Below are 16291 nucleotides of genomic sequence, written 5' to 3' on the forward strand. Positions count from 1 at the left end.
ACAGAGAATCTCTACCTATGTGAGAACATGTTTCTCATATAGCTCTGGCATCAAGCAAGTGTCCAGGTCACCCTCTCAGTTAAATTCCACATAGACAGACGTCTTCACTGTTAAAGATGAAAACTCGGAGGTGTAACCTGTTGAATCAGTAACTCTTTGTTAATAAGGCAAGACTTCATATCAATATACATTTATTTCTTGTCCATGTTTGTTTGCAGTTTTTAATAATGTTCTGACTTTCAGAAATAGCATACAGAGTTTTAAAAGGGAATTTTTGCTGAGGACAGGCGATGTAAGACCTGTAGGTAATGTTTGACAGAAGAATTCGGGTGAGGTCTCATTGCCAACATTTATCGTATTTTATAATAAATACTGCATTTGATTCTACAGTATCTCCTTAATTTCCATTCATCTTAAAGAAGTTTTTGGTCTACTTCCTGCTGCTTGGTCCATACTTAGTTTTCGTCGTCATTCATTTATTCAACAAGGTCACTGTGAGCCTCCAACATGGCAGACGTTGAGCATATGAGAACAAGCAAGGCTTGGGTCTTACCCATGAGGACCTTGCAGACTCAGGGGGAAGAAGGAGGCGGAGGGATAATTCCAGGTCCCTTGTATTAGCGAGTTCTCAGTTATCGTGGAAGCACAAAGGAGGGTGTGAAACTTAAGCCTGAGGGCTTCTGGTGGAAAACCTAGAAGGGGGTAGCAGAGGGAGCAGCGGGTGCAGAGCCTTTACAGCATGAAGCGGGGAAGCTTCTAGAGGTGCTGTGGCACACCCTGCGCTGTCTCTGGGCAGGATGCTGAGGCGAGCCCACGCGAGGCTTGGCGAGGTGTGCTTTATTTTGTAGAAACAGGACGAGTCGGGAGTGGAGATTTGTAAGCAGGGAGGCAGCAAGCTCAGACCCACATTTTAGTGGCTACTTCTGGAGGAAGGTTTAGAGGAGGGAGCACTTCCAGGGAGATGAGTTAGAATATCTTAGGAATCCAGCTGAGACCTTCTGGGCGACTGTACCGCAGTCATCATGGGGAAGCAGCGATGGCATGGAGGTAGCTGAGAACTTCCTGCCGGGCGAGATGCTGGGGGCAGGGGAAAGCCCCAGGCACTGACTCTGCCCAGATGAAGGTGCCTTCCGAGAACTTTGTGGAGACCAGGGATTCTCAGCGTTTTAACAGACATGTGTATCTCCTGTGCCATCCCACTCACAGGTACAGGACCCTGTTTTATAAGTGTGGCAAAGGAGATAAAACATCGTTGCACTGCATTTGAATAAAGTTAGGGAACTCTCTTAAGCTTCCTTCTGAGGGAATTCAGTAGGTCCTTGGAATAAGCAAGTTCATAAGGCCCATGCTCAGGCCAGGACCCAGGACCAGGCGGGGGTGCATCTGCATGCTTTTTCCTCTGCAGGCACTCGGTCCAGCAATCGAATGAGCATTGATGTATTGAGCCACCCTTCCTAGGCTCCAGGCACTCGTCCTGCTCTGTGTAAAAGAGTAAACAAGACACTATCTGTGTGGGTAACAGTGGGGGAGGCCAAGGCCCACTCCTTCCCACCCAGGAATGGAGATGTGCGTATCTGCTCAGTCGCTGCATCACACGGCGTCTTGGGACTGAGCAGATACAGCAGGAGAGGAGAGTCCTTCGAGCCTCAGAGTGAAAAATTCCCTTGGCACAGGGTGGGGATGCAGAGGCTTGTTGGGAGCAGCTCAGGACGTACGGCAAAAAATGAGGCTGACATGTTGACTAGGCCATGTCACAAAGGGGCATGTTCTCTTGGAGAAAATACAGAAATGTGGGAAATTACCTGAAGATTTCAAGTGTAAAGAAAATCGTTCAACACGTCTGTGCACTGCCAACAGGGACATAGATGTCCCCCACACCAGGTTCTGAAAGGCTTTTTAGAGTAGACTCTCAGCTTAGTGGTGTGATTGACCCAAGTCTGTGATGCCCCGTCTCTACTAGATTTATGATTTCTACCCAATTACATGTTAATCTGTAACAAATAATGTATTCACTGTTTGTTAAAATCCCTGATCTGGCCTCAGAAAAATCCAAAGAGGAATTTCTTAATATCAAATTAAATAAGTAAGAAAACCAGCAAGCAGTAGTTGGAAACACTAAGAGCATTCAAAAAAAAGAACAAAAAGAGAAACCAAAAGAGAGAGCGCACTGCTGATGCCCAGATTGGTTCTCAGACAAAGAAACCTAATGCTGAGGGGCTCTCACTCACTCTGCCTGCCGCCCTTCCTCATGTAACGATCTTGAACCCTTTCTGATGAAATCCCCGATTGTCTACGAGTGACCTCCTCTCCTGCCTTGCAGTAAGATGGCCGATGATCAACAAGAACCCTCTACTCCTTCCTAGAAACTTACAAACGTATGTGCACCTACACTGAGCTTTTCTTCTCTCCAGTCACGTTGTTCTTCACGCTTCCCTGTGTTATTCAAGTGTCGTCCACCGAACAGACAATTTTTGTCATGGGAGGAGCTCTGCCCCCCATGGCCAAATCCATCTGTGAAATCATCATGAAAGAAATTATGTGAGAATTGCAATTTTAATGCTTTAAAATCTTCAGTGTAAAAACATGGAAGTCAATAATTCAGTGACCTAAACAATTTGAAAATGCAAGTATATTTCTAGCCTTGTAATATCTGACACAATAATTGAACAAGGAATGAATGACATAACTGTAGGGTTAAAATAGTATAGCACTGAACATTTAGTTATTTAGAACATTTACTATAGCACTGAACATTTAGTATAGCACTGAAAGTTCCACTCATTTACAATCTTGATCCTTTAAATAAACAGAGCCGTGGAATTCTTCACTTGGTGAAGCCATACTCTTCAGGCTCCTAACACATTCCTGGAGAGCCCTGAGCTCCTCATTGCCACACTGTGCAGTGCCATGACCTAATGACCAGTCCAGCCCTCCAGATTCACCGTCGTCTTCTGTGTCTGCACCCTGTTTCCTGTGTCCCTAAGCCACAAGGTGGATCATGTCACTCAGAACTCAAATCGTGCTGTTGTTTATGGGTTTCTCAGTTTCATTGCTCTCTGCTCTTTACAGGGTGCCCCCAGCAAGCTGCTGGTTTTCCTGGATGTGAGGGTTCTCAGATTTCTGTACCTCTGCTGTTTGGCACCTGCTGTTCATTCTGCCTGGTTTTTATTTTTAATGATTTCAACAGCTGCTTTTGCTTTTCTCGGCTTTTGTAACAAAGTGCTAACATTGGCACTTTAGGGTCGTCTTCTCCATTCCCATTCCCCTTTGGGCAACTTTGTGCCACCTCAGTGCTCACATTTGCCACAGCACCTGACCTGTGGTGTTATCATTATCTCTTTAGGGGTCCGTTGTCTCACTTGCACCACACCAGAGTAGACAATGACACTCCTGTTCCATTCGTCATGTCTAACTGAATGCCAGGAACAGGGTAGGAGGCAAGTGGAAGGGCTTTGGTTTGTTCTTGCTGTTTTTTAATTTAACTTAATATTACTCTTCCTATTAGGAACACCAGGTTCTTTTAATTTATGAACTCACCAGGATTATCAGTAATACCTGCATTTGTATGACTTACTGTGTTATTAAAATCCCATCAGTTTTGTTGTTGTAATCTTTGCCTATATCTTGTCCGATAGCTCTCTCCTTGCATTGGTCGTTGGAAGATCACCAAATGAATAATCTGCCTTTTGCGACTGTGAGGAACACTGTGGTTTATATATTGTGTGCTAAGTGTATTCTTCACTTTTATTTTTCCTCTGCCCCTATTTATTGAGTTTTCATTTTATGTTTTATTCTGTCTTGTGCCCAAAGTACTAGACATGCAGCTCTTCAACAAATACTAAGTTCCTCCTTTGTGAAAAAGCATCTAAAAGAAAAATAGGTGATCTTGTGCAAAATGTTTGAGCCTCATTCCTACAGAGACAGTACTGCCTCTTAGTGTGATGTTTGTTTTACAAAATGGAAATCATTATAATTTTTTAGATATTTGGGATTGCCTAAGCCAAGTAAATTGAGGTCTAATATTTAATAGATGCTTTTTAAAAGAGACTAAGTTATTCACTAAGTTATTTGGCTCATACCCTTGCACGCAGTGGCTTCTGATGTTCTGTATCTGTATCTGTTAGCTGTGTTGTTTGAGAAATCCAGGAGAGAGGTCTTTATGGGTAATGCTTTAATATAATAATTATATAAGCTGTCCTTCATAAAGTTATTAATACATGTTGTGCGCTTTTGCTGTAATCTGTACATATGTATATATATATATAATTTCCCATCCCTTCAGAATATTTAAGGGATTCACAATTTACAGGTAAAGAAACAGATTTCGATATGGGAATGAGCCTGCCTAAAATCATTGATGGTAACTTATGGAAGCTCATCTAACTCCAGATCCTTTCTCTTACCCCTTGACCACATTTCTGTACTTCAAGAGATCTGGTGGTAATCACTAAACTGATTAATACTGGTAAGACCAATGTTCCAAAATAGGTGTTTTTTTCAGGCTCATTTAAATATTAAGCATATAGCAATTAATCCAAGGTCACTATATAATTGACTAATACCAGAAACTTGGTGATCAGTTTCAGGGTAGGATTCATACGTTCATGGACATAAATGTCATTGTAATATATCTAATTTGATTTTATAAAATGGTCATTTCTCTGGACCTTCTTGACTTCCACAGTGCTTTTCAAATAACTACAGTGTGCTTGTTTTTAAATCTGCAGAATGTCCTCAGTTTGAAGCCTGTCTCCAGTAGCACTAGGAGGATGGCTTTTGCTCTTGTTGTTGTTGTTATTGTTGAGTTGTAAGAGTTCTTTTTATTTTCTGAATATGAGACCATTATCAGATATGTGATTTGGAAATATTTTCTCCCATCCTGTGGACAGTCTTCACTGTCTTTCTAATGTCATTTGATGCATATGTTTTTTAATTTTGATGAAGTTTATTTTTGTCTATATTTCATTGGCCGTTTGTGCTTTTGCTGGCATATTAAGAAACTCATAACTGTTTGAAAATTACAATGATTTACACCTATGGTGTCTTCTAAGAGTTGTATAATTTAGCTTGTATACTTAGATGTATGATGCATTTGTATTTGTTTTTGTATACGGTGTGAGGTAACAGGACAGCTTTATTCTTTTGTGTGTGGGTATCCAGTTTTTCCCACACCATATACTGAGAAAACTGTTCTATTCACCATTGAGTTGTCTTGGCAGTCTGTTGATAGTGAGTTGACCATAGCTGTAAGGGTTTATTTCTATACGCTTGGTTCTGTTCTGTTGATCTGCATCTCTACCAGTACCTCACTGTTTTGATTACTTAGCTTTGTAGTGAATTTTGAATTGAGAGAATGTATGATCTAACATGGGGAATGTCCCATGTGTATTGAGAAGAATGTGTATTTCACCCTCACTGGGCTGACTGTTCTATATCTGTCTGTTAGGTATACTTAGATTATATTGTTCAAATCTTCTATTTCTTTTTTGATCTTTTTTTTTTTAATGTTCTTTTTATTATTGAAGTGCGATGTTGAAGTTCCCAGCTATTGTTGTTGGATTATCTTTTTCTTCCTAAAATTTTGTCAGTTTTTGCCTCATATATTTTGAGCTCTATTGTTTTATACACACACACACACACACACATATAATAAAAATGTATGCGTGTGTGTATATATATATATACACACACATATATAAATATATATAATATATATAAATATATAAACATATATAAAAATATATGCTTGTATGTATTTATATATATTTATATATTTTATATGTGTGTGTGTGTGTATATACACACACACACATGCATACATTTTTATAATTACCATCTTGATAGACTGACTCTTCTATCATTATAAGTAAATGTGCTTTTTTATTCTGGTACAATTCTTATCTTAAAATCTATTTTGCCTGATATTAGTGCAGCTATGGTAGTCCTCTTTTGATTCGTATTTCCATGGTGTATCTTCTTCCATCTTTTTTTTTTTCCAATGTATTTTTTATCTTTGAATCTAAAGTGTATCTCTTGTAGACAGCAAGTGGTTGGATCTCATAAACATTGATGCCAATTTCTGTTATTTAATCCATTTACATTTAGTGTAATTACTGATAAAGTTGGTTTTATATCTGCCATTTTGCTATTTTTTCCCTGTGTCTTGTGTCTTTTTTGTACCTTACTATCTCTTTCTGTTGTTAGATTTTTTAATTTGATCACTTTAACTGCATTGTCATTTTTTTCTGTTTCTTTTTTAAAGATATTTATTTATTTATTTGACAGAGATCACAAGTAGGCAGAGAGGAAGGCAGAGAGAGAGGAGGAAGCAGGCTCCCCACTGAGCAGAGAACCAGACATGGGGCTCTATCCCAGGACCCGGAATCAGGACCCAAGACGAAGACAGGGGCTTTAACCCATGAAACCACCCAGGCGCCCCTTCTTGGATATTTTTTCTTTTTTAAGATTTTATTGATTTATTTTTAGAGAGAGTGCACATGTATGTGTAGGCTGAGAAGGGGCAAAGGGGGAGGGAGAGGGAGAGAGAATCTCAGGCAGAGCCTTTAGCAGGCTCAGTCTCATAACACCGAGATCATAACCCAAATGAAACCAAGAGTCAGATGCTGAGTCAACTGAGCCACCCAGGCCCCTCTCTTTTCTTGTTTCTTATTTTATTAGTCTGCCCTGGAGAGTACAATTTGCTTTTTAACTTATGTCAATCTTTTTCAAAATTATACCAACTTTATTTTAACAGTACACAAAAGCTTTGCTCCTCTTTAGCTATGTCCTTACCTGCCCACTCTTGTGTTGTTACTGTCATACAAGTTGTAGCTTCATACATTGTGTGCCCATCAACACAGAATTGTAGTTAGTTCTTCATCCAGTTGCTTTTTAAATCAAACAAAAGAAAAAAGGAATTGCAACAAAAACACATTTATAGTTTAGTATTTCTTTAAGTAGCTACCTGTATCAGTGTTACTTGTATTTTTTTCATGTGAATTCAAGTTACTTTTTAATGACCTTTCACTTTACCTTAAGGACTCCTTTTACTATTTTGTGTAGAACGTATCACCTGTTGATGAACTCTCTGTTTTTATTTCCTGAGAATACATTAATTTTTCTATTTTTGAAGGATAGTTTTGCTGGTTATAGAATTCTTAGTTGACAATCTTTTTCTCTTAGTACTTGGAATGTGCAATCCCATCATCTTCTGGCCTCCTCGGTCTTTCTTGAGAAATCAGCTTTTGATCTTATTGTGAATCTCTTTCACATGATAAGTGACTTCTCCCTTGCTGTTTTAAGATCCTCTCTTTGTCTTTTAACATTTTGATGATGACGTACGTAGGCATGGGTCTCTTTGAGCTTACCCTACTTGGAATTTTATGAGCTTCTTGGTAGGTTGGTAGGTTAAAGTTTTTCATCAAATTTGGGAAGTTTTTAGCCATTATTTTTCTATATAATCTTTTGCTCCTTGCTTTCCTCTTCTTCTGGGTACCACATTATGCATACATTCATGTTTGATGGTATCCCACATGTCTCTGAGACCTTGTTTCCTTATCTTTTTGTATTTTCTTCCTCATACTGGATAATTTCAATTGATTTACCTTCAAGTTCACTTATTCTCTCTTCTGCCTAGTTATATCTGCTGTTGAACCTCGCTGGTGATTTTTCCATTTCACTTTTTGTACTTTACAACTCAAAAATTTCTTTAGATTCCTTATTATTTTCTATATCTATATTAATACTCTGTATTTTGTGAGGCATTGTTCTCATACTTCAGTTCTTTAGACACAGAGTATCCTTTAGTTTCTTGAATATATTTCAAGTAACTTATTTGTCTTTGGTAAGTCCAGTGTCTCAGCTTCCTCAGGGACAGTTTCTGTTGATTATTTTTTTCTTCTGTGTGAGCCATACCTTCATGTTTCTTTGCATATCACCTAATTTCTTTTTAAAACTAGAAATTTAGGGGTTCCTGGGTGGCTCAGTTGGTTAAATGTCTGCCTTCAACTCAGGTCATGATTCCATGGTGCTGGGATCAAGTTCCACATCAGGCTCCCTGCTTAGTGGGGAGTCTGCTTCTTTCTCTCTCAAAGAAATAAATAAATAAGATCCAAAATAAAAAATAAAAGTAGATATGTAACTTAATGTGCCAACTGTGGAAACTAAATGCTCCTTCTTCCAGTATTTTTTGTTTTCCTTTTTTATTTAATGACTTTTCCAAGCTAATATTGTGAGATTTATTATGTGTTGTTACTGAAGTGTCTCCTGTTACCTTAGTGGTCAGCTAATGATTGGACAGAGATTTTAATGAATGCCTGGAAACTAAGTCCCTAACATGTTGGAACAAGTCGTTAAGACTCAGCCAGTTGATTTACAACTAACTCCTTCCTTGGCTTTGCCTTTCTTTCTTGTGCTGAACCTTCAGATCCCTGGAGAGGAGAGCTCAGGACCTTCCCAGGTCTTTCCTGGGCTTCTACATGGTACTCTGTAGACATGTAATCTTCTAGATTGCCAGGAGTGTGTCAGAACTATTCAAAGGGCAAATGGATATCTTGTCCTCCCACTTCTCTTGCTGGCTTTTGATTAGACTGCTGTTTGTTCCACTACCTCAAGCAGCTAAAATCTTATATAATTGCCTCTAATTATTTTCTTTGAATACCCCCAGGGAAAAGGCATTTTGCACTGGATGAGCTCCAAGTCAGGTCAAATACAATACTCTCGAAATGAAGTTTTGAAGAACCTCACCCTTTTCTGCTTCCTCCAGTGGTCCCCAGATTGCTCGTGTCCACTGTGGTTACAGCTGTTGGTTTTCAAGGCTCCTGCAGAGCTGGGAATGGTGGGTTGGAAAGGGACTCATTAAAACATCACAGAGCTCACTGCTTGTACCAAGATTCAGCCAAGTTTTTAGAAATAAATGCTCCTCAGATCTCTGCAAACCTTTTGTTAATTTTCAGACTTTTGAAATTGTGGATTCTGAGAATTTTCCCAGTTTCTTTTGGCTTTTGTAGAGAAAATTTTTGGAGGTTTTTACTCATCATTTTCACTGATGTCACACTTACATTTTTCTTTGTACCATACCAGATATATATTTAAATGTTAGCTGAATTAATAAAGAGTTACTGAAAGCAGAGTGTTGTTGTTGTTTTTGTTTTTTTCCAGAAACTTTTCTGACCTTTTATTATACTTCTCCTGTTTTATTTTAGGACTATGATGATGGATATGGCACTGCTTATGACGAACAGAGTTATGATTCCTATGATAACAGCTATAGCACCCCTGCCCAAAGGTAAGAGTCGATCTCTGATTAGACCCCCATTAACAGACACTTTTCTCTGTCCACATATGTACATTCTTGGAAAGGGGGATGATCGGACAGCAAGGGTACCATGACTTGGCTTGCTTTGTTTTTTGTTTGTTTTAATTGGAGAAGCACTCTCTATCCTACCAACTAGCATGTTTACTCCTCCCAAATTTATCATAGTGCTAAAGCAATAGGCTTGACAAATAAAAATGGGAATTTTTTTTACTCTAAAAATTTAACTTAGGTGTTCGGTATATTCTGAGGAGGAAGAGTGTCTACAAAGTCTGTGGCTGTGCAAGTCCTAAGGCTTAAAACCACATCAGCAATGTGTAAATATCCTACATTGTCAGTGCCTGCGGTGGAAAGACCCAGAAGTTTTGTTTGGCATTCACATAATGTTTCTGTTTCTTAGCAGCAGTGATCCTATTTTCTAACAACTTCAGATTCCTATTTGTGAATAATGAGGTAGCTCCAATTCATTTTCTAAAGAGGTATTTACCCAGAAATAAGTAAGTGTTATCTGAGGCAAAACAGAGCTTTATAGTTACCTCTTGTGATATAATATACCTTGATGTTCATTGATATATAAAATCAGTTTATTCCTATTCAGAATGTTTTCTTAAATGCCTAGAAACCTTCTGGTTTTTGTTTAAAATTCTAAGTGGAGTACAAAAATTGACATGTATACAAAATACTGGCTTTACGAAGCATGAAAAAATAAGGACTATGTGATTGTTTCAATGAACTCATATCGTGCCGGACAACTTTGAGTAGGTTGGTCCTTTTTATTCCTGAGTTCTGGCACTGAGGCTGACATGGATAGGAAGTTCTTTCTTCTTTTTGGCTCATGTCAGATTTTTTTCTCATATAACTTATAATAGTTAAGAGCCTTCAAACTTGCAGTCTCCACTGGTCTTTTTGAGTAGGAGCCTGGTGCACTGTACTCGTGTCCTTGAGAGGGTTGGCACAGCCGGGGGACTGGCACTGGTGGGTGCTGACCAAGACTTTACATATGGTACCTCCTGTTAGTGTCCCAGCAACCGTATCAAGCGTGTGGCCCTGTTCCCACTGTAGAGAGGAAGGATTGAGTAATGTGCCAGAAGTCCCAGGTGGAGTGTAAGCCTTACTCACATGTCTCATTTAATCTGCATGGTAACAGCAGGAGTTACTGTATCTGTTTTATAGATGATGAAAAGGGCTCAGAGGAGTCACTGACCAACCCACAGTGTGAGCCCAGACTTAGAAAGCGTATCGCCTTTCCACTTTAAGCCGTGATAGTGGTCACGATGAGGATGGTGACAGTATTAATATGGCGGGTCACAAACATTCACTGCTTCCGTCGTTCCTTCACCCACATGTATCGAATGTCCATGTGTGTTGGGCTCTGTGCCCGATGCTTGGAATACAAAGATTATTGAGACAGAGACCGTTTCTTTGAAAAGCTCATAGTGTAGAAGGAAACAACAACAACAAAATACTCAAGAGCAGTGTAATGTGACCGTCATTATGAGAGGTCTGAGGGGAAATTCAGTATTTCTGGAAGTAGGCAGCGCTAATGTCTGCTTGAGAATACTGAGGACATTTCACTGCGAAAGGGGAAGTGGGCGGGAGCGTCACTGGGGTCCCAGCAGGGAAGGGCATTTCACAGAGCTGGAATAGCAGGGCCGGGGCTTGGCAGCGTAAGTGGCATCTGGAGCCGCCCTGGCTCTGCGGGAGGCGATGAGGTGGGAGCCCGCGACTCCCTGCAGGGGGCTGGGGCCCCGCGCTGCAGGCGGTGAGCAGGGGGCAGCCCGTAGAGTTACACGCGGGGACGGTGCTTTTCGACTTGGATTCACTGTCATTCCAGGGCAGCGGAGGGGCTGGACTGACAGGTGGTGAGCCGAGAGGCAGGGACCAATTAAGAGGCTGGTACGTTATAAGGCCTTTCAGTGTCATGGAAGACTCACTTAAAGAGACGTCTTGCTTGACAGCCAGTCTGCCTTCTTTGAAGTGATCTTTTCAGTGTTGCAACTCATCACACCTGAAGGAGGACAGAGACTTGTGTGTGGGTTGCCCACACCGACAAATGTAGAAGCCGCTCTTTGCTAGGTAATCTGAGTATTCATTTAATCCTCATGACCTGCGACATAGACATGAGCCCTTTTATAGGAGAAGGAACGCGGGGACTTGCCTGGGACCACACAGCTTACAAGGAGAGGAGCGGGCTTTCCCCCGCGGTCCGCGGCCACACGCGGCCTCCCCGCAGCGTCGCAGGCCCCACAGGACAGCTCCGTCCCATAAACCCAAGGGAAGCAGCTGTGCTGTGGGGTGGGCTGGAAAGATGGTTTCAAGCTCTGTGGCAGTCTGTAGGAGTCACCGTAACAAATTCCCACACTCCAGGCGGCTTAAGCAACAGAATTTTATTTCCTCATGGTTGGGAGGCTGGAAGTCCAAGGTCTGGGTGTTGGGGGATTTGGTGTTTCCTGAGGCTGCTTCCTTCAGCTCACAGACGGCCACCTCCTCGCTCTGGCCTTGCATGGTCTTTCCCTGTGCACATGCATCCTTGGTGTGTCCCTGTGTGTCCGCATTTCTTCTCCTCTGATGGTGCTGGTCACATTGGATTAGGATCCACAAAGGGCCTCATTTTAACTGAATCACCTCTTCGAGGGCCTTGTCTCTGATTCCAGTGCCTTTCGGAGGTACTGGGCTGGGGGCTTCAGCATGTGCTTTGGGCGGGGGACACGGTCCGGCCCATAACAGGCACATATGTTGACAGCGCTTTAAGCACAACAGTCTGTGTGTCAGAATTAGAATAGCGAACTTTCAGAGCCTCCCTAGGATCAGATAGTGCGATTTAACAAGGAAATCACCACCACCACTGTCTTAAGCTGTTGAGCCTTTCCTCTGCGCCTGGTCCTGTCCGTCCTCTCTCCCCTCTCAGCACGTCCTAAAATACTGCTCCTACGACTCACGTCCTCCCCTCCCGTACAGGTTCAGAGAGGTGAAGTGACTCAACCACACTCTGAAGCCCAAGCGTGGTCCAGACCCAGCCTGGCGCCACAGCATCCTCTTTGTCCTGTGTCCCCTTGCCTCCATTCTCCCCTTGTCATGGCTTTGATTTCAGCGGGGGGAATTCCTATTAGTATTTCCCATATACAGTATTCAGTAATCGAATACTTCATGGGGCTTTAGAATCCCATAGGCATCAGGCCTCCATCTGAACTGGAGGTGTTTCCTTATCAGATTGGACTACCTTAATCACACCTAAAATTCCATTTATGCTGTATATTAATGTTGTACGCCAGGACTCATTAAATGAAGGATCTTATTTTTCCAGTTTTACATTCGATCCTTTCAGCAAATAGCATTCCCAGTGCCACGGCTCTCAGGAAGCACACAGCCTTAATGTTGACTAATAGGTGACACCGGGTAACACCCGATGACCTGTAGTCTGCAGTTCCTTGGATTTGACTCTTCAGGATCTGTAAAATTAATTTTGTACTTCAATAATTCTCTCAATCAGAATTTGAAATCCCCTTCCTGTGCCGTAGTTGTAAGGTTCAGTATGACTCAGAATTCTTCACCTGATCTGCTTTGAGATGACAGAGCTGTTCTGAAATATTCTTTGGCACAACATGGTGTGGAAGAAAGCATGAGCAGAGGTTCTCCTGCACGTCCACCACGGTGGCCACTAGCTCATGTGGCCGGTGTACCTTGAAATGTGGCTGGTACAGATGGGGGTGTGCTGGAAATGTAGGACGTTCACCAGAGTCCTAAACTTAGCATGAAATATAGAATGTAAAATGAATTCATTACTAAAATTTATTTTACCTGTTTCCTCCTCCTCCTTCTTCTTCCTCTTCCTCTTCTTTCTAATGTAGCTACTAGAGAACTTTAAATTATAGAGTTCTCTTGAATAATGCAGAGTTAAAGACAGGCTCACTCTGTCTCTCTGGCACACAGTGTAGCATCTCCAGATTAGGGTCCACACCCTTCCGAGAAGCAAGTCAGTTCACCAGGTGCAGAAAGAGAATTAGGGAAGGTCAACTTGTATTCATACTTTCAAAATTTCTATTTTGATGTTTCGTGTTATGTGTAAATATAACCGTTTAATACTCTAGTGCACATGTTACACAAAAACAGTTACAGTTATAAGATCAAAAGTAGTTTTCTTTCTGATAACAGATGTGTTATCAAAAACTTCTGGAGGTCTGGGCCATAGTGGTTAGAGTCTGGCTGACCTGTATTTAGACCCCACTTCAGTATTTGCTGGCTCTGTGGCTTTGGGCAAGTTACTTGACCTCTCTAAGCGAGTTACTTGACCTCTCTAAGTTACTTGACCTCTCTAAGCGTCAGCTTGTAGAAGGTATAGCTCTGTTTCTTCTGTAGATGGTCAGCCTACAAGCTGAATGAGACAGGAAAGCCTATAGTCTGTGGGAATTGTTGGGGGTAGGGAGAAATCATGTCATCCACAGTGTCTTTTCTGTGAGAGCATTAATGAGGTAATCTGTGTACGGCAGTTAGGGCACAGTGTAAGGCAGTTAGCACATTGCGCTGAGTAAATCCTGGTTGCTGCCCTCCTTTCCCAGTTCTAAATTGTTCTGCGTCTCATTCCACATAGGCAAGGTACTAGAAAATCTGGAAGGATTGTGTGAGTGAATGATTTACAGGGAAAATGAGAAGAGAGGGGACCTTTTGGAGGGCTCCTCCCCCTTGGATGGTCAGTATCAGTATTTAACATAAACTGGGATTAGCTAGAACTGAGAACCCACTTGAAAAGAAAATAGAGCAAAACAGAAGACTCATATGGGTGGCCACTGGGTATTTTTACCTGCTGTGCAGAAGGGTCCCTTTCACTAATGACGTTTAAACTTCATACGCTGTAATCATTTTATGACACCATTTTGCTGTAGAAACAACAGTTTCTCTCAGGAGGTTTTACAAACTAGGAATTATTTTCTCCCGATTTTCAAATACCTTGTATTAAAATTAGTACAAACGAGAATCCCTACAGAGTGATAGAAAATTCAGTATAGTTCAGCTACATTTCCCTACTGATTTTTCTAATGACCTTGATAGTGCTAATACGGTAGTGTAAAACAAGGCATTGTTTCTCTAACGTCACACATTTAATGAGTGACAAGCTGTCCACACAATTACTGCGAAGAGAAATATGAACTATTCTTTATAATACTGGAATTGTTCTAATATACATTGGCTCAAAAATAGTTATGATGGGGGGCACCTGGGAAGCTCAGTGGGTTAAGCCGCTGCCTTCGGCTCAGGTCATGATCTCAGGGTCGTGGGATCGAGCCCCACATCGGGCTCTCTGCTCAGTGGGGGGCCTGATTCCCTTCCTCTCTCTCTGCCTGCCTCTCTGCCTACTTGTGATCTCTCTCTGTCAAATAAATAAATAAAATCTTTAAAAAAATATATAGTTATGATGGACTTCTGTAGACAGCAATGGTACATAGAGCTGGTGATGGACGGCCTCGGCCCTCAGACACCTGCCCCTCCCCTCACATGACTCAAGACTTCAAAAAAGTCCTAATTTTGACTCTGAGAAATCACTTGTAAATATATCCATCTCATTCTAAACTAAACAGAATTCATTTTTTATTGAACGTTTTATTTATCCTAAAATAATTGTGGTGTAAAACACGATGACCATAGACTCAGGAAGTTGCTGGGAGAGTAGATTGCAGGCTTCTTACACACAAGAAGGTAACAACAGTATGAGGAGAGAATATGTTAAGAGCTTTACTGTAATAATCATCTTGCTGTAAATTTGTAAATCAAGTCATCACATTTATTAAATATCAAGGTATCTTCGATTGTGTACCTAGTAATTATGAATTCTCAAAAGAATATTTGATTCCTATTGTGATCATAAAGAAAGTAGAACAAAAAGGTTTCAGAAAAGTGTTAGTGGATGACTATGTGGTAAGAATCGTGAGTTTCTGGATGAGTTTAATAGGACATTCCAGTTTCCCAAGAGCTTTGTGGTTTGACCGTACTTTCACGTACATATTTCATTCCATCCTCCAAAATCTCTGTGAAAGCACTTAAAATTTCTGAAGGAAAGAATTTGGAATAATAGCTGCCTGTTTTGGAGGCTCTCTTGAGTCTAGTACTCAGCATTTATGTTCTTCACAGTCAGTATCTCCGATTTTCACAGTGGCTGCACGTGGTGAGTGCCCCGCACACAGAAGTTAAGGAGAGCAGTGTTTAGCAACTTTCCCAAGAATGCACAGCTGAGAAGTGCTGGAGGAGCCTGGGTTTTTGTCTAATGCCAAGAACCATTATTCAGCTAAGAAAAATTTTTCAAAATGTAGAATCGTATTGACTTGTCTTTGTAAAACAGCAGCTATGCCCTCTATCCGGATAGGCAGGGTGACGGAAGCTGCCAGAAGCTGTGCGCGCCCTGGGTTTGTTTTCAAATACCAATTCCAAGGAAAGCAGTGAGACAAAAATTAATGTCGCCATATGCCCAGTGCCTGTTTGCTGTCACTGCTCTTGGCGGCTGGAGGGACTGTATGTCCAGCAACGCCTTCTCAAGAGCCGACCATGGAGGTCGGAGAAGGATTTGGGATTTTCACTTTGGAAACAAGGACCTATTGTTTAGCTTAAATTATAACCACTTCAACATCAATGTAACTGTTTTTCAGAAGATAATCGGTGTGTGTGTGGTGTCTTGTTTGCCTGTCAAGGACTTTTTTTAAAGGCAGTAATGGTTTGGTGTGGATCAGGGTTTGTTCACTCTGCCTGGTCAGATTTCTGCAAGTGTGCTCTCACTCAGCCACCTCCCCTGGGTCGTGTTCTGCTTGCTGCACGGCTACCTATGATGCCGCTGAGCGCAGACTAGGCAGTGGGAGCGGTCGACGAACAAGTACGTCCCTCCTGTGTTGTATAGACATTGGCGAAAAGCAGAGATACCAGCCCAGATTATACCATAAACCCATAAATTCCTTAATTCTCAGCCAAGGACTCTGTAGTAAGAAAGGAGGGGGG

At 41.4% G+C, this 16291-nt stretch overlaps 1 protein-coding gene across 3 annotated transcripts in view; it reads left to right on the forward strand.

The window, feature by feature from the left end:
- The window catches only part of KHDRBS3 (KH RNA binding domain containing, signal transduction associated 3), a 186628-nt gene that overhangs the window by 132192 nt on the left and 38145 nt on the right, over positions 1–16291 (forward strand). For all 3 annotated transcript variants that reach the window (XR_006606195.1, XM_045078157.1, XM_045078156.1), the window contains exon 7: positions 9204–9286. Coding sequence is in view for 2 of the 3 variants with exons in the window: in XM_045078157.1 (XP_044934092.1) it covers positions 9204–9286 (83 nt within the window). In the remaining variant the exon portion in view is untranslated. The remainder of the gene's footprint in view (positions 1–9203; positions 9287–16291) is intronic.

This window comes from Mustela putorius, unplaced genomic scaffold (assembly GCF_011764305.1).
Source record: "Mustela putorius furo isolate JIRA1106 unplaced genomic scaffold, ASM1176430v1.1 tig00000228_pilon_pilon_pilon, whole genome shotgun sequence".
In the NCBI taxonomy this organism is placed as follows: Eukaryota; Metazoa; Chordata; class Mammalia; order Carnivora; family Mustelidae; genus Mustela; species Mustela putorius.